Raw genomic sequence first — 22,952 nt, forward strand, 5'->3', positions numbered from 1 at the left:
ATTCTGTAGTGATTTGTCTGTAAATTTCATCGATGTATTTCTAACAGGCCTACATGTTTGGACTGTTTAGGACATTCGCTAAGATTATACTTTGCTTTGCCCCCCCCCTTACGCTGCTGCTACTCTGTTATCTATGCATAGTCACTTTAATAATTCTACCTACATGTACATATTACCTCAACTAACCTGTACCCCCGCACATTGACTCTGTACCGGTACCCCCTGTATATAGCCTCTACATTGACTCTGTACCGGTAGCCCCCTGTATATAGCCTCCACATTGACTCTGTACCGGTACCCCCTGTATATAGCCTCCACATTGACTCTGTACCGGTACCCCCTGTATATAGTCTCCACATTGACTCTGTACCGGTACCCCCCTGTATATAGCCTCCACGTTGACTCTGTACCGGTACCCCCCTGTATATAGCCTCCACGTTGACTCTGTACCGGTACCCCCCTGTATATAGCCTCCACGTTGACTCTGTACCGGTACCCCCCTGTATATAGCCTCCACGTTGACTCTGTACCGTAACACCCTGTATTTAGCCTCCACGTTGACTCTGTACCGTAACACCCTGTATTTAGCCTCCACGTTGACTCTGTACCGGTACCCCCCTGTATATAGCCTCCACGTTGACTCTGTACCGGTACCCCCCTGTATATAGCCTCCACGTTGACTCTGTACCGTAACACCCTGTATTTAGCCTCCACGTTGACTCTGTACCGTAACACCCTGTATTTAGCCTCCACGTTGACTCTGTACCGTAACACCCTGTATTTAGCCTCCACATTGACTCTGTACCGTAACACCCTGTATATAGCCTCCACATTGACTCTGTACTGTAACACCCTGTATATAGCCTCCACATTGACTCTGTACTGTAACACCCTGTATATAGTCTCCACGTTGACTCTGTACCGGTACCCCCCTGTATATAGTCTCCACGTTGACTCTGTACCGCTACCCCCCTGTATATAGCCTCCACATTGACTCTGTACCGGTACCCCCTGTATATAGCCTCCACATTGACTCTGTACCGGTACCCCCTGTATATAGCCTCCACATTGACTCTGTACCAGTACCCCCCTGTATATAGCCTCCACATTGACTCTGTACAGTAACCCCCTGTATATAGCCTCCACATTGACTCTGTACCGTAATACCCTGTATATAGCCTCCACATTGACTCTGTACAAGTACCCCCCTGTATATAGCCTCCACATTGACTCTGTACCAGTACCCCCCTGTATATAGCCTCCACATTGACTCTGTACCGTAACACCCTGTATATAGCCTCCACATTGACTCTGTACCGTAATACCCTGTATATAGTCTCGCTATTATTTTACTGCTGCTCTTTAATTATTTGTGACTTTTTTATTTTTCTTAACTGCGTTGTTGGTTAAGGGCTTGTGAGTAAGCATTACACTAAGGTCCACACCTGTTGTATTCGGCGCATGTGAGAAATTAGATTTAGCAGAATCAATGCAGAATCTTCAATGAATAACAACTATGAAACATCAAAATGTTTATCAAATGTTACACTACTGCGTATATACTAACGGCATAATAACTGGTTATACATTTGTAGGCTTGTCCTTTAATGGATAGTTTTAATCTTTAAATTTCAGCTTTAACCAGTTCCTTTTGGTCTTTTGTTGGCTGTTCATTGTAGGTCCAGTTTTATAATTACAATGTTATTGCAGGTTCAAACAAGGTGCTGACGTCTTTGTTCTGATCAGACACGGTCATGAATTTAAGTCTTGTTGCATGGTATTGGAGTACTGGCAAAAATGTTACGTCTGTGTCCCTAAATGGCATCCTATACCGATGTAGTGTACTACTTTGGACCAGGGCCCATTTGAGAATAGGGTGCCTATATAGTGACTAAGGTGTTATTTGGGACACGATGTTCTTCCCCTCTCCAGATGGGTACAGAGGTCAGATCGTGAAACAAAGGCATCGTTTCCAAGCACCGTAGTAGCAGACTTCCTTTGAGAAAAGCCTTTGAACAGTTTCCTTAAAGCAGGCTTTTGATTCCTGTTAAATAACATATAGAATTGTTTTAAGGTCATACCAAGGATCATTTTAACCATTTTGATTTATAATTTTAAAACCCCTTGCAGTATACTTTTTGATTTGTTGTTGTTCAAAACATTGAATTATCCATACTGTTATTAGCTCCTACAGACTGAATGAAAAACCGATTCACTACATGGAACAACATACTCCCCAAGACAAAATCTGAAGGAAGTTTATTCTGTCTGTATCTGAGAGATATAAGAAAGATCAGAAAACATTCATTATTATTATTATTATTATGTTTAACCCCTTTATTTTTACACTAAACAGTCTCCATATATACTTTTTCGAATGGGTACCGGGGGACCTTCAACCCAGTCTTGTGAGGCCTGTGGGGGTCATATTAGTGGGTAGCCCAAACTGACCATTCCTGAGGCCTGTGTGGGTCATATTAGTGGGTAACAGCCCAAACTGACCCTTCCTGAGGCCTGTGGGGGTCATATTAGTGGGTAACAGCCCAAACTGACCCTTCCTGACGCCTGTGGGGGTCATATTAGTGGCTAACAGCCCAAACTGACCCTTCCTGAGGCCTGTGGGGGTCATATTAGTGGGCAACAGCCCAAATTGTTCGGTCGCTACAGACAAAAGTTGTCAGATTGGCTGTACAGACTTCAGACGAGTCCCAAGATGCTTGTGAGGAGGTCGTAGAGCAAAAACGGGATAACACCATGTTCGTGAGAGTAATCTTTCCATAGAGGGGTTTGTAGGACAAACTGTTTGGACGCTACAGAAATGTAATTGATTTTCGGGATGTCTAATGGTCTGACAAAATGTGAGTGAAGTGCTTGTACAGTGGAGCCCTGACCACCAACCAATGTGGCTGATGAAGTAGACCTCTTACCTGCCAATGACAAAAACCACCCGTTTTTGGCAGGTGGTGGGTGTTCATTTTTCGTCTCTGTCCTCTAGCCTCTCTGTTCTGTTTACCTCTGCCTTTTGTGTGGCTTTAACAGCCCTGTTAAGATGTCCTCACACTGTCATTAACCCCAGACATGAGTGTGGTTGTAAGCACATGGGAATGCTCCCTCTCTCTCTCGTTCTGCTGTATTTTTTTTGGAATTAACTTATTCCCCTGCTGTGCTTTAATTGGACATTTAATAGTGTTAACTTAATAGGTTTATTTTTTTTAATGGTGTATTAAAATGTAAAGGTCTGTTCCTTTCTTCGTTCCTACCGCCTCCACCGACATGTTCTGTGTAGCCTAACCTTATCCAAGACTCTGGTTTGTTGAGGCTGAAGCTGACCAGGAAGTAGAAGCGTTAATTCTAGGTCTGCTGCTTCTGCCAAGAGGGTGCTTGTTGTAGTGCATTAGCTACAGTTCAAGACCTCTGCAACCACACAGGTTTACTACGTACCATTTAAATGTGTCTGGGGATTTTTTTTTCTCCCTCAAGACATCTAGACTGAACACCCACGCCGCATTAGTCTACCCCATTACTCTACTAGAGCGTACATGGCTTCAGCCCCCTCCACACCGCCTAGCTATGGCTTCAGCCCCCTCCACACCGCCTAGCTATGGCTTCAGCCCCCTCCACACTGCCTAGCTATGGCTTCAGCCCCCTCCACACTGCCTAGCTATAGCTTCAGCCCCCTCCACACCGCCTCGCTATAGCTTCAGCCCCCTCCACACTGCCTAGCTATAGCTTCAGCCCCCTCCACACCGCCTCGCTATAGCTTCAGCCCCCTCCACACTGCCTAGCTATAGCTTCAGCCCCCTCCACACCGCCTAGCTATAGCTTCAGCCCCCTCCACACCGCCTAGCTATAGCTTCAGCCCCCTCCACACTGCCTAGCTATAGCTTCAGCCCCCTCCACACCGCCTAGCTATAGCTTCAGCCCCCTCCACACTGCCTAGCTATAGCTTCAGCCCCCTCCACACCGCCTAGCTATAGCTTCAGCCCCCTCCACACCGCCTAGCTTCAGCCCCCTCCACACCGCCTAGCTTCAGCCCAGTCCACACCGCCTAGCTTCAGCCCCCTCCACACCGCCTAGCTTCAGCCCCCTCCACACCGCCTAGCTTCAGCCCCCTCCACACCGCCTAGCTTCAGCCCCCTCCACACCGCCTAGCTTCAGCCCCCTCCACACCGCCTAGCTTCAGCCCCCTCCACACCGCCTAGCTTCAGCCCCCTCCACACCGCCTAGCTTCAGCCCCCTCCACACCGCCTAGCTTCAGCCCCCTCCACACCGCCTAGCTTCAGCCCCCTCCACACCGCCTAGCTTCAGCCCCCTCCACACCGCACTATCGCTTCAGCCCCCTCCACACCGCACTATCGCTTCAGCCCCCCCTCCGCGCCGCACTATCGCTTCAGCCCCCTCCACGCCGCACTATCGCTTCAGCCCCCCCTCCGCGCCGCCTAGCTACAGCCCCCCCTCCGCGCCGCCTAGCTACAGCCCCCCCCTCCAAACAGCCTAGCTACAGCTGTGCCGGGCCCGATACATCCTGTTATATTAATATAGCACCCACTCAGGACTCAACAGACTTTTCATTAAACACTACTGTTGTGGAGGTACAGGGGGCTTTTTGATCTGCTTGAATGAAAGGAAAGGGCTTATTCTATTTTTTTTTTTTTATAATAACATAATGCAAAATGGCAGATTGCCGAAACACCCTGCTATCAGTCTGTCGGGTTTAGTTTCCTTACAGGGTCTTGATCTTTGAGGAGACCTGCTTTACAGCTGTCCCGTGTTTGATCAAATCAGCTGTCTTTTTGTTTTGTACCTTCCTCTCTTCTGACCAATAATGAAGCTGTCAGGTGTCATTCAAGGCACACTGTCGTTTGGAATTAGCATGGTCCTGTCCAGCGCCTTTATACCCTAGGGGCCCTGTCCAGCGCCTTTATACCGTAGGGGCCCTGTCCAGCGCCTTTATACCCTAGGGGCCCTGTCCAACGCCTTTATACCCTAGGGGCCCTGTCCAGCGCCTTTATACCCTAGGGGCCCTGTCCAGCGCCTTTATACCCTAGGGGCCCTGTCCAGCGCCTTTATACCCTAGGGGCCCTGTCCAGCGCCTTTATACCCTAGGGGCCCTGTCCAGCGCCTTTATACCCTAGGGGCCCTGTCCAGCGCCTTTATACCCTAGGGGCCCTGTCCAGCGCCTTTATACCCTAGGGGCCCTGTCCAGCGCCTTTATACCCTAGGGGCCCTGTCCAGCGCCTTTATACCCTAGGGGCCCTGTCCAGCGCCTTTATACCCTAGGGGCCCTGTCCAGCGCCTTTATACCCTAGGGGCCCTGTCCAGCGCGTCGTTACCGTAGTGGCCGTGTCTTATAATTGTGTGTGTAATTTCCACCCCCTCCCTCCTCCTCCTGACTCTACCACCTCTAACCTGCGGTGCTTCAGTAGTCTCCTCCAGCCTGTTCACTAGTGGCCTTCCTCCTGGCGTGATGAGTGCTTCAGTAGTCTCCTCCAGCCTGTTCACTAGTGGCCTGGCTCTACCACCTCTAACCTGCGGTGCTTCAGTAGTCTCCTCCAGCCTGTTCACTAGTGGCCTGGCTCTACCACCTCTAACCTGCGGTGCTTCAGTAGTCTCCTCCAGCCTGTTCACTAGTGGCCTGGCTCTACCACCTCTAACCTGCGGTGCTTCAGTAGTCTCCTCCAGCCTGTTCACTAGTGGCCTGGCTCTACCACCTCTAACCTGCGGTGCTTCAGTAGTCTCCTCCAGCCTGTTCACTAGTGGCCTGGCTCTACCACCTCTAACCTGCTGTCTGATCCATTTCCCAAGTCTTGGCCAAATAGAGACAAATGTTTCCCATTTTTTTTATTAACTGGGAGACATCCGCCGACGGTCCCGATTTGACACCTTGCGACAGATCACTGTGTGAGATTGATGCTCCCCCTGCCAGACCTGGCACTCCCTCCTCTCCAGTCCCCTCTCTCCTCTCACTCTGAGGGAGGCTGGTAAACGGATGATGGACAACTACTTTGCTTTCTCTACCAGTGGCGCTTTCTCTGTTTGGAGACACTCGCCCTTAGCAAGTGTCCTTAATAGGAGCAGTGTTATGTTTTACAAAAACCACCAGCATGACTTCTCTACCTCACACGTAACTGACAGTCTGTACTGGAGAGTGGGGTTTTGTGCATTAAATTAAATTGTAAAGGTCACATTTGCACGTTCCCATAAACACAACAGGGACACCCTCTGTCAGATGACATATTGGGGAAATATACCTTTTTGATGATCTGCTAGGCTACATTAACAGCTGCTTTGGTTGATCTATATTACCTAGAGGTATTTCAGATGTGACATTTAGTGGAGCAAACATACTGCTGTGTGAAAATGGGCCCTTTTAAAAAAAAAAAAAAAAAATTGTAACTATCAACTCTCCTACAGACTCCCGGTCCGTTAGGTGGCGTCCCTGAGTGGACAGACAGGTGCCCCTGCCATCAGCATTGTCCCTGGCTGTGCCCCAAACACCTTTTCCCTATTTAGTGCAGTACTTTAAACTACAACTGGACTCATCCAGTGCTTCCCCTGGGTTTTGGACTCATCGGCCCCAGTGCTTCCCCTGGGTTTTGGACTCATCGGCCCCAGTGCTTCCCCTGGGTTTTTGACTCATCGGCCCCAGTGGTTTTGACTCAGGAGAGCGTTTTAGCTAATCCTTTTTCTAACATGCCTATCTGGAGGTTAAGGGTTTTAATTGTGTTTTTCTTCCTCAGCCTGGAGCTCTGTGTGAGCGCTCATGTCTAGCCTAGGTGTTTGTGTTGTAGGGATGCAAATGTCGCTACATTTTGTTGCCGACTAACCAAACCCCATTAACCACTTAGCAAACAGTTAAATACAATCAATACTATGCATGGAAGGAACGGACAGTTTTCATTAAGAGCTTAAAGAACATGTTACAATAGCAAGCATATGCTCCTAATATTGAACATGCAACTACTATAAGGAAGAAGACGATGGAATACATTTACCATAATGCAATTAGCAAAAGAAATAAATAAAGCCCTGTCCTGAAAGACTCACTGCTGAGGTGGCAACGATGCGAGCTCAGCTAGAACAGCTCCGTTTGAAACTTCCAACAACTAGGATTGGTTGGTAATGACTAGAATTGTGCCTTTTGGCTTCTGGATTATGAAATAAAGCTGATATGAAAACCCCAGTAGAACAGGAGAGAAATGCTGTGAAAGTGTTTTGGTTGCTAGCTTAGCTGTTAGCTGCTCCCTGCAGCCTGTATCTGTGAGTTGCCTAGCAATGAGTCTCAACTCTGGCTTGCTCACTCTGACTAGACGGAGCTGGTAGGCCGTCATTGAAAATAAGAATTTGTTCTTAACCGACTTGCCTAGTTAAATAAAGGTCAAATAACTAATGGCTGTCTAGTCAGAGTTTAACATAAGAAAGCTACTTTCTGACTAGAGACAGCCATTAGCTGATGTTAAGCTAGCTACTTTCTATCTGACGAGACAGAGCTGTTAGCCGACGTTAAGCTAGCTACTTTCTATCTGACTAGACAGAGCTGTTAGCCGACGTTAAGCTAGTTACTTTCTATCTGACCAGACAGAGCTGTTAGCCGACGTTAAGCTAGCTACTTTCTATCTGACTAGACAGAGCTGTTAGCCGACGTTAAGCTAGCTACTTTCTACCTGACCAGACAGAGCTGTTAGCCGACATTAAGATAGCTACTTTCTACCGCTATAAACTCATTGTACATTAATATTTTCGTCAAAATAGTAATTCCGGTCGACCAATTTGATTCCATGAAATGATGCAAATTACCTATAGACTGATAAAGATGACCTGTCAAATGTATTTTCACTGACTAATCCAATGACTTAACTATTATCATCCCCTGGTGTGTTGGTATTCCTGGACCATATTTTTCCTCAGTAAATGACTGGTCTGGTATGGTGGTTCCACGGCCTGGTTGCTTTGGATGGACCACATCCAGTGTGTGAGATCAGGGTCTGGCAGGGTGGTGGAACATTTGTGGATATCCCTCTTCTGACGGGTTCCTGTGGCTCCAGGAACAGTATGGGTTGTGCTCTGGCCAAAAAAATATACTGTATATTTATTTTATTTATTTATTCTAATAAGCAACATTGGATAAGAACCTAAGCTTGGTGTGGGTAGCTTCAGTTCAATAAAACAGTATGAAAAGCACCTCTTTCTTTCCTTCCTTTTTTCTACTCTATCATGGCGCTCGCTGCGTAGCTACCACGGCCATCACTTCCCTTTTTGTAGAGGGCTTTGATGAGCAACGACAACACTGGGCTGGGCTAATGAAAGGAAAGATTCTGCTGCCGCTGCTGCTGCTACAGCCGTCTCTAATAGCAGGCAGGGAGCACCAGGGAAGAATCGATGTCCTTCAGCCTCTACCCTGTCCCCCCAGCCCCTGTCTCTGTCCATCAGCTTCTACCCTGTCCCCCCAGCCCCTGTCTCTGTCCATCAGCTTCTACCCTGTCCCCCCAGCCCATGTCTCTGCCCTTCAGCCACTACCCTGTCCCCCCCAGCCCCTGTCTCTGCCCTTCAGCTTCTACCCTGTCCCCCCCAGCCACTCTCTGCCCTTCAGCTTCTACCCTGTCCCCACCCAGCCCCTGTCTCTGCCCTTCAGCTTCTACCCTGTCCCCCCCAGCCACTCTCTGCCCTTCAGCTTCTACCCTGTCCCCACCCAGCCCCTGTCTCTGCCCTTCACCTTCTACCCTGTCCCCACCCAGCCCCTGTCTCTGCCCTTCAGCTTCTACCCTGTCCCCCCAGCCCCTGTCTCTGCCCTTCAGCTGCTACCCTGTCCCCCCCAGCCCCTGTCTCTGCCCTTCAGCTGCTACCCTGTCCCCCCCCAGCCCCTGTCTCTGCCTTCCTTCCTGCCTCCCTTCCTGCCTCAGGTCCTTGCTATCAGATCTAAAATAAGACTGATAGTGTACCTTTCATATTTTTCTAACTCTGTTAAAGAAGGAAGCAAATTAACATCCGGCAGTTAATGGGAATGAATAAGCATTATAGTCTTAGCTTTTTTTTTAATATATATGTGGGAACATCTTAGCTGAGCCCATTCACCACCGATCCTGGGAGTGCTTCTTCTACACTCTGTGTCCTCTCTAGTGACTGGCATCTGACCTTTACTGTTAATTGGAAAGACGCTTGCTGACAACCCAGAACTGGACAAATGTTTTAAAGATAAAGATCCTATCAGTCCTCAAACCTCTCTGAACTGTATAATCCTCTCGGATGCCTCTGCTAGCGAAAATCCATCTCCATCCAGAGTTTATATCTCTCTCCTTTTTTATCATCTTGTCCAAATGGGCCAACCCCCTGACACAAGAAGGGGGCAACACCAAATGAAAATGTGACCTTTTTTTGAGTTCGTCGCTTGGTTTGGTGAATCTGAAGAGGAAGTCCAGCAGTGCAGAGTGACACAGCCGTCCTCCATGAGCCAATAGCTCCCCAGCTACCCACTTGCCTAGTTTAAATAAAGGTTAAATTCAAATAAAATACTAGTGGCTGCTGAGATGGACTTGAGTCACAGTTGGTCTGAAATGCACCACTTCACTCATAAATCATTGTCATATTCAGCCCCAGTCTTTCCCCCTCCTCCTCCCCAGATAAAAGGCCCGTAGGCAGTGCATCTGATCACGTACTTTGGGTCACCGCTAAAACCAACCAATCACGAATTCTCTTTCTCTCGCCCCAGCCTTGCTACTACTCAGTACTAGGCGTACAGGTGAAATACACACACAATGTACTCTTTTAAAACGGTAATATCTTAATGTAATGCTGTTCTGTAGTCCTTATGACTCAGTACTGTGGGAGTAGTGCCATGTTCCTACCGGCAGGCTGACTCTCTCCCCTTCCTGACTCCATCCTCTTTCTGAAGAAACAGGATTGCATTACTCTTGTCCTTGTCCGGCATTGAAGGGTGGATTTGGTACATTAGCCATGGAGATTGTTCACCTTGGCTGCCGTTATGTGTATTGTTCACTGCACACACCTACCGTGTAGGTTAGCTAGCTAAGTCTGACTTTACCCTGTTTTTGTAGGTTAGCTAGCTAAGTCTGACTTTACCCTGTTTTTGTAGGTTAGCTAGCTAAGTCTGACTTTACCCTGTTTTTGTAGGTTAGCTAGCTAAGTCTGACTTTACCCTGTTTTTGTAGGTTAGCTAGCTAAGTCTGACTTTACCCTGTTTTTGTAGGTTAAGGTTGTCACCCTATTCCCTATATAGGGCACTGCTTTAGACCGGAGCATTATGGCCCTGTTAAAGTAATGCATTATAAAGGGATGGAGAATAGGGTGGGATTTAGGACACAACCTTAGTCATCTTTTTTTACAGCAGTGTCATGCTGCCTCACCCAATCCCCTGTCCTCCTGTATCTACCAACAATATAACAGCTATATAGCAACCGGTGTGCACTTAGTAGCATGTTCCAGAGCCCTGCATCATAACAGAACAGAGACGCTGGGCACACTGCACTGTCTGAAAGACCCTCTTTCACAGTAAAAAGCAGAAAAAGAAAAATAATGTACCAAATATAATAGGACACGTAAGCCTCCAGCTGAACTCGGAGGTACTTTTAGTCTTTCCTCGTCATTCTGTTTTGTTTAAATAATCACTTTCAACCAGTGTCAATCATTGTGTGTTTTATCGTGCTTGTTGGAACTGCTTGACTGGAGAAGGCTTTCACAAATGTCCCGTCCGTTTTGATGGGAGTTATTCGGGCTGCATGTAATCTTGGGGATTGCCTTCCAAATGGCACCCTTTTAAAAATTTTTTTATATATATATATAGTGCACTACTTTTGACCAGAGCCTTATTGGATTTAGTTCACCTTGTAAGGGAACAAGGGTGCCATTTTGGACATGGAATGATATCTAACCTTTTTACCCTGAGGAAATATCTGTTCTCTCATAACAAACAACCCTCTACTGTAATGTCACCACCTGTTGTTGAATATATAGAAACCAGGGTGGGGATTCTAATGGCTGCTGTCTAATAAACAGGAAGGGATGGTCTCCATTTTAGGACATATTTAGCCTGCAGGACAAGGGCAGTGAAGAGTGTTCGGTAATAGAGGATTCTGTTGGCGTAGATCAACATGTTGTTATTAAACATTTTTTTTATTGTACCTTTATTTAACTGGGCAAGTCAGTTAAGAACAAATTCTTATTTACAATGATGGCCTAGGAACAGTGGGTTAACTGCCTTGTTCAGGGGGCAGAACGACAGATTTTTACCTTGTCAGCTCGGGGATTCGATCCAGCAACCTTTACGGTTACTAGTTCAACGCTCTAACCACTAGGCTACCCTGCCACCCTTAAATATGAATGGAGGATTCTGTTGGACTGGATCACCATGCCGTGATATGATTGTAGGATTCTGTTGGACTAGATCACCATGCCGTCATATGATTGGAGGAGTCTGTTAGACCGAGATCACCATGCCGTCATATGATTGGAGGATTCTGTTGTCCTAGACCACCATGCCGTGATATGATTGGCGGATTCTGTTGGACTAGACCACCATGCCGTGATATGATTGGCGGATTCTGTTGGACTAGACCACCATGCCGTGATATGATTGGAGGATTATGTTGGACCTAGACCACCATGCCGTGATATGATTGGAGGATTCTGTTGGACCTAGATCACCATGCCGTCATATGATTGGAGGATTCTGTTGTCCTAGACCACCATGCCGTGATATGATTGGAGGATTATGTTGGACCTAGATCACCATGCCGTCATATGATTGGAGGATTCTGTTGTCCTAGACCACCATGCCGTGATATGATTGGAGGATTCTGTTGTCCTAGACCACCATGCCGTGATATGATTGGCGGATTCTGTTGGACTAGACCACCATGCCGTGATATGATTGGAGGATTATGTTGGACCTAGACCACCATGCCGTGATATGATTGGAGGATTCTGTTGGACCTAGATCACCATGCCGTCATATGATTGGAGGATTCTGTTGTCCTAGACCACCATGCCGTGATATGATTGGAGGATTATGTTGGACCTAGATCACCATGCCGTCATATGATTGGAGGATTCTGTTGTCCTAGACCACCATGCCGTGATATGATTGGAGGATTATGTTGGACCTAGACCACCATGCCGTGATATGATTGGAGGATTCTGTTGGACCTAGATCACCATGCCGTCATATGATTGGAGGATTCTGTTGTCCTAGACCACCATGCCGTGATATGATTGGAGGATTATGTTGGACCTAGATCACCATGCCGTCATATGATTGGAGGATTCTGTTGTCCTAGACCACCATGCCGTGATATGATTGGAGGATTATGTTGGACCTAGACCACCATGCCGTGATATGATTGGAGGATTCTGTTGGACCTAGACCACCATGCCATGATATGATTGGAGGATTCTGTTGGACCTAGACCACCATGCCGTGATATGATTGGAGGATTCTGTTGGACCTAGACCACCATGCCGTGATATGATTGGAGGATTCTGTTGGACCTAGACCACCATGCCGTGATATGATTGGAGGATTCTGTTGGACCTAGACCACCATGCCGTGATATGATTGGAGGATTCTGTTGGACCTAGACCACCATGCCGTGATATGATTGGAGGATTCTGTTGGACCTAGACCACCATGCCGTGATATGATTGGAGGATTCTGTTGGACCTAGACCACCATGCCGTGATATGATTGGAGGATTCTGTTGGACCTAGACCATTGATGATTAGCATCGCCAAGACAGACAGTTTGAAGAGAGACAATGTCATGTAATAAGCACCACATATTTAAAACCAGTTCTCATGGGGGGGCCGGGAAATCACACCTAAGAAATTAATAGTATTTTTATTTATTTTTATTTAAAAATATATGTTAAGATATTTTTCAGTTTTGCCACATCTAATCCACTTTACAGGTATGAAATTGTACATATTACAATACAAAAGGGGAGCGAAGACAGGCATTAATTTGGCACAGAGGTTATCAGGAAGGGGCTAGGGGGAGTGAGAGCAAGGCTTCAGAGTATGACAATAAGAAAACAGCCCCGAAAAATAATAATTTGACAGTCGGAATGTGCAAATGGATTTCTACATTTCTACAAATTGTGGCTTCATTTCAGTCACCATTTAACAAGCTGTAATCTTCAAGTGATGTCAAATGTTTGCCAGCACTTTTTTTCCCCCTTCCCTCCCCTAAAAAATATACTACTATACGCTGTCTCTTATCCATCCTGTCCATCCGTGGGAAATTAATTTAGAAATAAGGCTTCTGTTTTTATCTGAATGACATGAAGACTGAAGTCAGCTCGGACTGGTTTCTTGGAACATGCAGGACGTTTTGGGAAGGGACGACAGTAAAGCAGTTCTTAGCCTTGATAGAAAAAATAAAATCCAAATAGTTTTTTCAGAGACATCAAAATGGGAATGCATGACATGGCTTTGTTTGGGGAAAAACTACAATGGAACACCGACTCCCAAAACCATTTGAGTTGTGACTGATTGAAACAGTATGCTGCTGTGTGGATGGATGGTTGGAACACATGTTGCCTCTTGCTCGGCTCTGCTCTCCTGGTAAGATCTAGTTCCTGCTGGGCTCTGCTGGTAACATCTAGTTCCTGCTGGGCTCTGCTGGTTACATCTAGTTCCTGCTGGGCTCTGCTGGTAACATCTAGTTCCTGCTGGGCTCTGCTGGTAACATCTAGTTCCTGCTGGGCTCTGCTGGTAACATCTAGTTTCTGCTGGTAACATCTAGTTCCTGCTGGGCTCTGCTGGTAACATCTAGTTCCTGCTGGGCTCTGCTGGTTACATCTAGTTCCTGCTGGGCTCTGCTGGTAACATCTAGTTCCTGCTGGGCTCTGCTGGTAACATCTAGTTCCTGCTGGGCTCTGCTGGTAACATCTAGTTCCTGCTGGGCTCTGCTGGTAACATCTAGTTCCTGCTGGGCTCTGCTGGTAACATCTAGTTCCTGCTGGGCTCTGCTGGTAACATCTAGTTCCTGCTGGGCTCTGCTGGTAACATCTAGTTCCTGCTGGGCTCTGCTGGTAACATCTAGTTCCTGCTGGGCTCTGCTGGTAACATCTAGTTCCTGCTGGGCTCTGCTGGTAACATCTAGTTCCTGCTGGGCTCTGCTGGTAACATCTAGTTCCTGCTGGGCTCTGCTGGTAACATCTAGTTCCTGCTGGGCTCTGCTGGTAACATCTAGTTCCTGCTGGGCTCTGCTGGTAACATCTAGTTCCTGCTGGGCTCTGCTGGTAACATCTAGTTCCTGCTGGGCTCTGCTGGTAACATCTAGTTCCTGCTGGGCTCTGCTGGTAACATCTAGTTCCTGCTGGGCTCTGCTGGTAACATCTAGTTCCTGCTGGGCTCTGCTGGTAACATCTAGTTCCTGCTGGGCTCTGCTGGTAACATCTAGTTCCTGCTGGGCTCTGCTGGTAACATCTAGTTCCTGCTGGGCTCTGCTGGTAACATCTAGTTCCTGCTGGGCTCTGCTGGTAACATCTAGTTCCTGCTGGGCTCTGCTGGTAACATCTAGTTCCTGCTGGGCTCTGCTGGTAACATCTAGTTCCTGCTGGGCTCCTAGGGGGGACCACGTCACTGACAGTGTATAGGACTGCATCCCAAATGGCAAATTATTGCCTTTATTATGAACTGCTTTTGAAAAATCCTTGGGTTTGCCTATTAGCTTGGCTCCCTCAGAAGACTGCCTGTTTCAACACCGATGACACTTCATAGCGCCCTCTTGGGGCCATCCTTCCTCTCCTCCTATCCCAGTCACTTCAATCAAGAGTCTCTCTCTGTCTATTCTAAAGCATTTCCACGTCTTTGTAGATGTTGGACTTGAAAACACCCGTTCTCTTATCTAATAGAAGTTGGCTAAAATCTGCATGACAAACCGGGAGTCTGAGCCAGTGCCAATTCATAAACTTTCATACTTAACTTTCTCCCGCTTGCTTTCTTTTTGTTTTGATTTTAGTTTTTCTAGGAGGGGACATTGCCAAGGTGATGTTTTACTCTCCTCTCTCCTCGTTGTTGTCCCAGCCCTAGTGTCGTTTTCCTCTCTCCTCGTTGTTGTCCCAGCCCTAGTGTCGTTTTCCTCTCTCCTCGTTGTTGTCCCAGCCCTAGTGTCGTTTTCCTCTCTCCTCGTTGTTGTCCCAGCCCTAGTGTCGTTTTCCTCTCTCCTCGTTGTTGTCCCAGCCCTAGTGTCGTTTTCCTCTCTCCTCGTTGTTGTCCCAGCCCTAGTGTCGTTTTCCTCTCTCCTCGTTGTTGTCCCAGCCCTAGTGTCGTTTTCCTCTCTCCTCGTTGTTGTCCCAGCCCTAGTGTCGTTTTCCTCTCTCCTCGTTGTTGTCCCAGCCCTAGTGTCGTTTTCCTCTCCTCTCGTTGTTGTCCCAGCCCTAGTGTCGTTTTCCTCTCTCCTCGTTGTTGTCCCAGCCCTAGTGTCGTTTTCCTCTCTCCTCGTTGTTGTCCCAGCCCTAGTGTCGTTTTCCTCTCTCCTCGTTGTTGTCCCAGCCCTAGTGTCGTTTTCCTCTCTCCTCGTTGTTGTCCCAGCCCTAGTGTCGTTTTCCTCTCTCCTCGTTGTTGTCCCAGCCCTAGTGTCGTTCTCCTCTCTCCTCGTTGTTGTCCCAGCCCTAGTGTCGTTTTCCTCTCTCCTCGTTGTTGTCCCAGCCCCAAAGTGATGACACCATTTGTCATTTTGGGATTTGTCCCAAATGACACACTATCCTATATAGTGCACTACTTTAATAACCAGAACCCATAGGGCACTGGTCTAAATTAGGAGATAGGGTGCAGTTTGGGAGGCACTACTGCTTCCTCTCCCCTCAGTTTCTTAGAATAACATTACCTGTCCTGAAGAATGCTCATTCCCTTTTTATAAGCCAAGACATGACCACCTGGTTGCAAGTCGATCCTCGCTACCCCTCCTCCCTCCACCTCTCTCTCCTTCCCTCCTCCTCATTCTCCTTTCCTCTCTCCCTGCCCCCTACCTTCCAAACAGAGCACAAAAAGACCTGCAGATGGAGGGGGAGAGAGGGGTGCTGCAGTGGCGGCTGCTTTAGTCTGATGCTAATACATATCCTCTCTGTGCTGCATACCAATGTGTCCTAAACCTGCCTCTCAACCTCCTCTGCTTTAGCCCTGAGCCCTTAGCCCTGAGCCTTAGCCCTGAGCCCTGAGCCTTAGCCCTGAGCCCCAGCCCCCTCTGTTTGCTGATCACAGGAGCTGCATTTGTCCTCAAGGGAGATTCTCAAGAGTTTAACCCTCTCTTGTAAAATCCAGTGTTGCTGTGCAGGGTAATTATCCAGAGTCAACGGCACCCCCCGTTTCTTTTTGTTTAGTAGTTACCCCTCCATTTTATGTCTTTGTGCTAGTTTGTTCCCCCTCCCTTTTTTGTCTTTCTGCCTGTTTTTCCCACCCTCTCCTTTCTGTCTGGTTTCTGCCCCCCTCATTTCTGCCTGGTTTCTCCCCCCCTCTCTTTTCTGCCTGCTTCTCCCCCCTCTCTTTTCTGCCTGCTTCTCCCCCCCTCTCTTTTCTGCCTGCTTCTCCCCCCCTCTCTTTTCTGCCTGCTTCTACCCCCCTCTCTTTTCTGCCTGCTTCTCCCCCCTCTCTTTTCTGCCTGCTTCTCCCCCCTCTCTTTTCTGCCTGGTTTCTCCCCCCCTCACCTTTCTGCCTGGTTTCTCCCCCCCCTCTCCTTTCTGCCTGGTTTCTCCCCCCCCTCTCCTTTCTGCCTGGTTTCTCCCCCCCCTCTCCTTTCTGCCTGGTTTCTCTCCCCTCTCTTTTCTGCCTGCTTCTACCCCCCTCTCTTTTCTGCCTGCTTCTACCCCCCTCTCTTTTCTGCCTGCTTCTCCCCCCTCTCTTTTCTGCCTGCTTCTCCCCCCCTCTCTTTTCTGCCTGGTTTCTCTCCCCCCCTCTCCTTTCTGCCTGGTTTCTCTCTCCCCCTTCTCTTTCTGCCTGGTTTCTCCCCCCCTCTCCTTTCTGCCTGGTTTCTCCCCCCCCTCACCTTTCTGCCTGGTTTCTCCCCCCCTCCCCCCTCCTTTCTGCCTGGTTTCTCCCCCCCCCTCTCCTTTCTGCCTGGTTTCTCTCCCCCCTTCTCTTTCCAAAGAAGGGAAATGTCAGCCTTTCAGCCTGACAAGAGCAGGATTCTCAGTATGGAGATAAATGCCCTAGTTGGCCGTGTTGAGTGAAGGATGATGTGTGGTTTCTTTGAGTGGCCGACTGACTGGCAGCAGTAGCAAGCTAAATCTTTGCTTGGATCACTGGTGTGGGAGACAGAATATTAGATTATTTTTGCCTGTCCTTAATTGGTTCAATGTTGACGCTGTCAGAGCTGATTAGGGTCTGTGCTGTTCCATGGAGGCTGGCTAGCTGGGAGCTCTAACACGACTGGGACTCCTCCTGGGACAAATGTATTTTCAGCATAAGAGGGAGAGAGACTGCAGAGCAGAATGGGTTTTTCATTGTTCATCATTAATCTCTCTCTCTCTCTGTACTAGCTAGATATCTGATACTACCTCTCCAAAAACTTCTACCTTGTGTTTTGTTGGCTCCTGGTGTACAGTGCAGTAGAAAAAGGTTAAGCTGCGTTTACCAGTTACTGTCAGTGAGGATGCGGGGTATCTGTCTGCACGTCGTTACACTGATCTCTTTAATACTATAGTGTGGCTGATGGTAAAGTGTTTACATGGGCTGATACATCTCCACATGTCATAGATACTGTAGACGGTTTGGATAAGCAGGTACTGAGGCATACAGGACATTAACCTTTCCACGTACAGGGCTAACCTTTTTTTACATTTAATGGGAGGCAATGGACCTAATCGAATCAAATTAAGACAAAAAGGCTAATGGGTGTTCACGGACCAGCGTTGAAAGGTCCTGTTTGGATCCAGAGGGACAGGAGGAGGAAATACACATTTATGGAACATAAATAGCAACCAAGTAATGTTTTTTTTTAGATTCAATTTATCTTTTGGAGATTTAATTCAGATTGTGACATAAATAAACATTTATTCAATATTCATAGTAATTTACAAAAAAAAATGAACAAATGTGAATAAAAAAGCTTTTAATTTAATAACCAACCCCTTTATACTCACTACTGTACCAACAAGTGATTGTGATGGCGACCAGACTGTGGCTATCGTGCATCTTTTAATAAAAATCTGTCATCATAATCAAATGTCCCACACTGATTCCCCTTGGAAATTATATAGACCCAGGTATCTGTAGCCTTACCGTCTCTTTAGTAAAGAGGGATTCGTCTCCAGACATCTTGGCTAAAGATTTCATCTTCTCTGTGCTGTGGAACATAGTGACTGATAGTAATGTGGTGACACATCTGTCTACCGCTTTTCCCGTGGAGACTGATTGCCCACAGCTTGATATGAACAATCTTGCATTCATATAAAAATAAATGGTTTCTATCTCTACATCCTCATCAGTCTCTTCACTGTCCATTTCCACCCACCAGTCATCAACTCTCACACTCAATATACTAATCACATTGATTTCTCAGAGCTAGCGAGTAGAAAGTATGCTTTTTTTGTTGTATAAACTGGGGGGGGGGAAAGCAAAAAACAAACCCTGTATTCTTTGAAATGGTCAGAATGGTAAACAGCCCATATGCTGCTGCAGGAGGAATACATAGTTTACACTTCACACTCTTTGTAAGGCAGCTGTTGACACTTGCACTGCCCGTAGCCGTTGATGATAACCAGCGCTCCCTCGTCGTGGCTGGGCTCGTACTCGTTATACGGTACCTGCGTGGCCAGGTCCGCCATTTGTTGCCGCTGCTGGGTCCTCATCTGGCGGCGGTTCTGCATGGCCGAGCACTGGCGTATCCTGCGCATGGTAGGAGGGCAACACTTCCGTGAGATGAACACAACGAAAATGATGAGGAAGAAGGTAAACAGAAGGACCATCGTTCCAATGATCACCCTCTGGGTTAGGACCGTGTTGTCCGTCTCCGAGAAGTCCTCCGTGACTCCCACCGCTCCACCCCAGCCCTCAACTGTGGTTGCTAGGGCGGTGCGCGGCGCGGCGATCGTTGTCGTTACGGTCGTAAAGCGCCCAAAATCCCCATAGAAGTTCTGCGTGGGTGTCTGCTTCATTACTCCAAACAGCAAGCTGGTGACCTCCGCCGTCGTGCCTGTTGGCGCGTCCGTGACCATTGACAAAGTGCTTGTGGTCATGACGACAGGTGGCGCCACCGTAAAATTCAGACAAAGTTGGAATCCATAAACGGCATCCAGTATCTCCTCGCCCTGGGCGTACTCGGGGGTGTGACACAGGATGGAGTGTTCCCACCTCCCCTTGAAGGTGCTAAGCCAAGTGGCCAGGGAGCAGATGCGTTTGGTACAATCCCAAAGGTTGCTGGACAGACCCACGGTACCTAGAGACCGCCACATATCCATGACCAGAGGGTCCAGGCTGCCTAGCTTGTTGTTATCCAGTAGGAGGATCTTCAGGTTAGGCAGTGTCTCGAACACGTCCGGGGTCAGCACCCGGATCTCGTTCCCCGTGAGGTCCATCTTCTCAAGCGTGGTCCAGGTCCACTCCATACCGCAGGTCAGGTTGGAGATCTTGTTCCACTGCAGGTAAAGGAACTGCAGAGCTACCAGCCGGGGGAAGTGGGCCAGGTTGATCTTTGTCAGCTGGTTGTGTTCCAAGTGGAGTTCTCTGAGTTTAATGAGGCCAGCGAAGCCGTTCCGGGCAAGGCTCCGCAGCCGGTTGTTGGACAGACCCAGGTACTCAAGGCTGCGGCAGTCCCAGAAGGCCCGGACGGGGGTGGTGCGCAGCGAGTTGGAGCGCAGGTGGAGGATCTGCAGCTTGCGGAGGCCATGGAACAGCTCAGGCTCCAGCGCAGTCATCAGGTTGAAGGACAGATCCAGGATCTGTAAGTTGATGAGGTGAATGAAGGTTGTGTTTGGCAGCTTTGTGATCCGGTTGGAGCTCAGGTTGAGGTCTTTGAGTTTGTAGAGCCCCTGGAAGGCGTCCTCCTGCACCGTGGTGACCTGGTTGTGATCCAGGTGGAGCCAAGTGAGCTGGGAGAAGCCGTAGAACTGATCCGGGCTCAGTTCAGCGATGCTGTTGTGGCGGAGCGACAACCCCAGGGCCCCTCTGTCAACGCCATCCGGGGGAGCCTCCAGCCCCTGGGTGTCGCAGTAGAACTGCTGGTCCTCGCAGCGGCATTTCTGGGGGCAGGTTGTGCATGACGCAGGAGACAGCAGGCACAGCAGCATGCTGATCACACACAGGCACAATGCTGTTGGTGCAGGTCCCACCAATGGCCACCTTGAATGGAAACCTGGGGGGGGTTTAAAGATAATAAAATCAACCAATGGGAGGGAAAGCTAATCTCTGCAGCGCACATACTGCTGATCTGTGGTAACTGTGTTTGGAAAAAAAAATGGTATCCTCCTCTCTCTACATCTCCACTCCCCCCCCACCCCCCCCCTCAGTATTCCTGAATTTCACATATCATCGACCGCGTAGCATCACTGCTGTGTACATGAACATAAGTGTTCAGAGTTTACTTTGACGGCGGGCAAGGAAGGAAGGGAGATGAAGAATAACCTGCTCTGAGAGGATTCTGTAACATGTGAAGCTTCTGTATTAATACATGAAGCAGTGATGTGGAGGACTTTTCTCGCCCTCCCCTTCAGCTCGTTTTCCTCCTCCCTTTTGCGCTGACTTGTCGTTAATTGGTTATGACCCGACAAAGAGGATGTTATTTTATAACGAATGTTCTTTCCTCGTCTCTCTGCTTCTAGAATCAGTTTTGAATTCAGTCGATTTTTATTTTGGTTCAGCTGACTCAACATTCTTTAAGAATTTGCTTTGAAGGATGTGCCATACCTGTGTGTGTGTGTGTATATATTTTTTTTTGCGCTGTTATACAACTCATCAATTGGTCGTTTAATGTAATCAGAAATCACGACTAAATCCCCCCCCCCCGCCCAAAGGAAAATGGAGTAGGGAGAGAAGAGGAGGATGACATTGGAAGGAAGTAGACAAGCCTTGAATACCCCTATTAGCCCTCAGCCGCCCCCCCCTTCCTTTTTCACTCTGTTTCCTATTCAGGTCCAGACTCTCTGGATAAAAGAGGATAACTTACCCATTCTTTTGTGCACGTCGGAGGCTGCATTCAACTGTCCTTTTCTACAGCGGACTCCCGAAGCAGCCAGATGGAACACAAATCCAAAGGGAGGAAAGAAAAGCCCTTTTGAGTGGAAATCAGAAAAGGAACCGGGCTCTTCTCTTCCTGAAGTAAGAAAGTGGTGGCGTTGCTCTTGAGCCCTCCCAATTGAAACAAAATCACAAATCCCATGTCGATGTTGTCAGTTTCTATTTGTCCTCTTTCCTTACGTAGTTTTAATCCCACATTATCAAAAAGGTGTGCATTTTTATTTTATCAATAGTTTTTCTTTTTTAAATTTTAAGTTGATTTGCATCCAAAGCGCCCTGGCTCGGAATGCAGCCACTCGCTGCTGTTCCAACCCCCCTCCTTTTTTGTTTTGTTCCCTTCGTTCTCCTTCGTCTTCCACTGCAATGATGTCAGCTCAATTGGTTAATTGAGGATCAAATGTTGCCCCTCTTGGTTGGGGGTGGGTCCTCTCCTTCCCTTAACCGTCCAGTCCCTAACTTGTTGATGGCAGGGAGACGCGGCAGGCAGAGAGCCGTTGGGTTAGTCGGTCCGTGGTGTGGTGGCAACACAGCCTACTGCAGCGATCAGTGTGCTGCTCTTCTTCTATAGGCTCTGGGCGTTCCGAGCAGCCAGCTAACGACGCAGGCAGCCAGTGGCAGAGAGAAAAGACGAGCGGAAAGCCAGGGATGTTATTCTGTGCTTTTGTTGCAGCAACTCACCACTACAGAGTGGTGGCAGCCTGGCGTCGATCATCAGTGCTGTTTCTCTCTCTCTCCCTTGCTCGCTCACTCGCTTGCTTTTCTGCCTTGCACACTTGCACACAGTGTTCGAGCCTCATTCCTCCTCCCTCTCCACGTCTTTCCCCCCCCCCCCCTTCTCGTCTTTCCTCGTTTCCTCTGACTCGTCACCATCAGAATATTGATAACTTCAACGTGTTGCGGCAGCTTCCTGTTGGAACCAACCAGGACTAACTACATCTGAACCTTGTGTGTGTGTGTGTGTGTGTGTGTGTGTGTGTGTGTGTGTGTGTGTGTGTGTGTGAACTACACAAGCTAGACATAAACTAAATAGAATTATTAAATGAATGGCTCTTATGAATCTCTGGACTCCTGGAGGAGGGAGAGATGGATGGATGGATGGAGGGAGGGAGATGGAGCGAGCGAGGGAGGGGGTAGAGCAGTAGAAATATGCTGCGAGGTTGGTTGAACTGAGCAGGAGGTGGGAATGCTATAGTCTGATTGGAGGGAGGGGTGTAATGCATCATTCTCATCTATCCAGGGGGCACTGCTTTCATTTAGAGTAAGGCTTGCTGACGTATGGGCAGCCGCTCTGTACTTCAATTAGAAAGGTTTGGAACAGACGGGGGCCAATTCCCGCCACCTGTTGTTCTTTTGGTGTTGGGCTGAAGTGGATTTTGATTTGTGGCTTGCTTGGTAAAGGGGAGGAGGGTCTGGCTAGCTGGCTTCATTCACGTTTTGACTCAGTTCAGCACTTTGGAAGGAAGGATCCTCGTTACCAGAGACCTGTTGTCTCGCACTCTCTCTTTTCTCTCTCTCCTTCCCCCTCACTCTTTCTCTCTCCCTCACTCATTCTTTCTGTCTCTCTCTCTCTCTCTCCCCTCTCTGTGTCTCTCTCCCCTCTCTGTCTCTCTGTGCGTCTCTCTCCCCTCTCTGTCTCTCTGTGCGTCTCTCTCCCCTCTCTGTCTCTCTGTGCGTCTCTCTCCCCTCTCTGTCTCTCTGTGCGTCTCTCTCCCCTCTCTGTCTCTCTGTGTCTCTCTCCCCTCTCTGTCTCTCTGTGTCTCTCTCCC

The 22,952-nt window shown here is 48.2% G+C and overlaps 2 protein-coding genes across 3 annotated transcripts in view; one reads left to right on the plus strand and one right to left on the minus strand.

The window, feature by feature from the left end:
• Positions 1 to 22,952, plus strand: part of ctnna1 (catenin (cadherin-associated protein), alpha 1) — a 247,642-nt gene that overhangs the window by 98,032 nt on the left and 126,658 nt on the right. The gene's annotated exons all lie outside the window — the stretch shown is intronic.
• Positions 18,050 to 21,959, minus strand: LOC106604128 (leucine-rich repeat transmembrane neuronal protein 2-like). The gene is made up of 2 exons (XM_014198532.2): positions 21,116 to 21,959; positions 18,050 to 20,305 (listed from the first exon to the last, which is right to left on the minus strand). Exons 1-2 carry the CDS (start codon positions 21,117 to 21,119, stop codon positions 18,648 to 18,650), a joined length of 1,662 nt encoding a protein of 553 aa, XP_014054007.1. The 5' UTR covers positions 21,120 to 21,959; the 3' UTR covers positions 18,050 to 18,647.

This window comes from Salmo salar, chromosome ssa05, assembly GCF_905237065.1.
Source record: "Salmo salar chromosome ssa05, Ssal_v3.1, whole genome shotgun sequence".
NCBI lineage: Eukaryota > Metazoa > Chordata > Actinopteri > Salmoniformes > Salmonidae > Salmo > Salmo salar.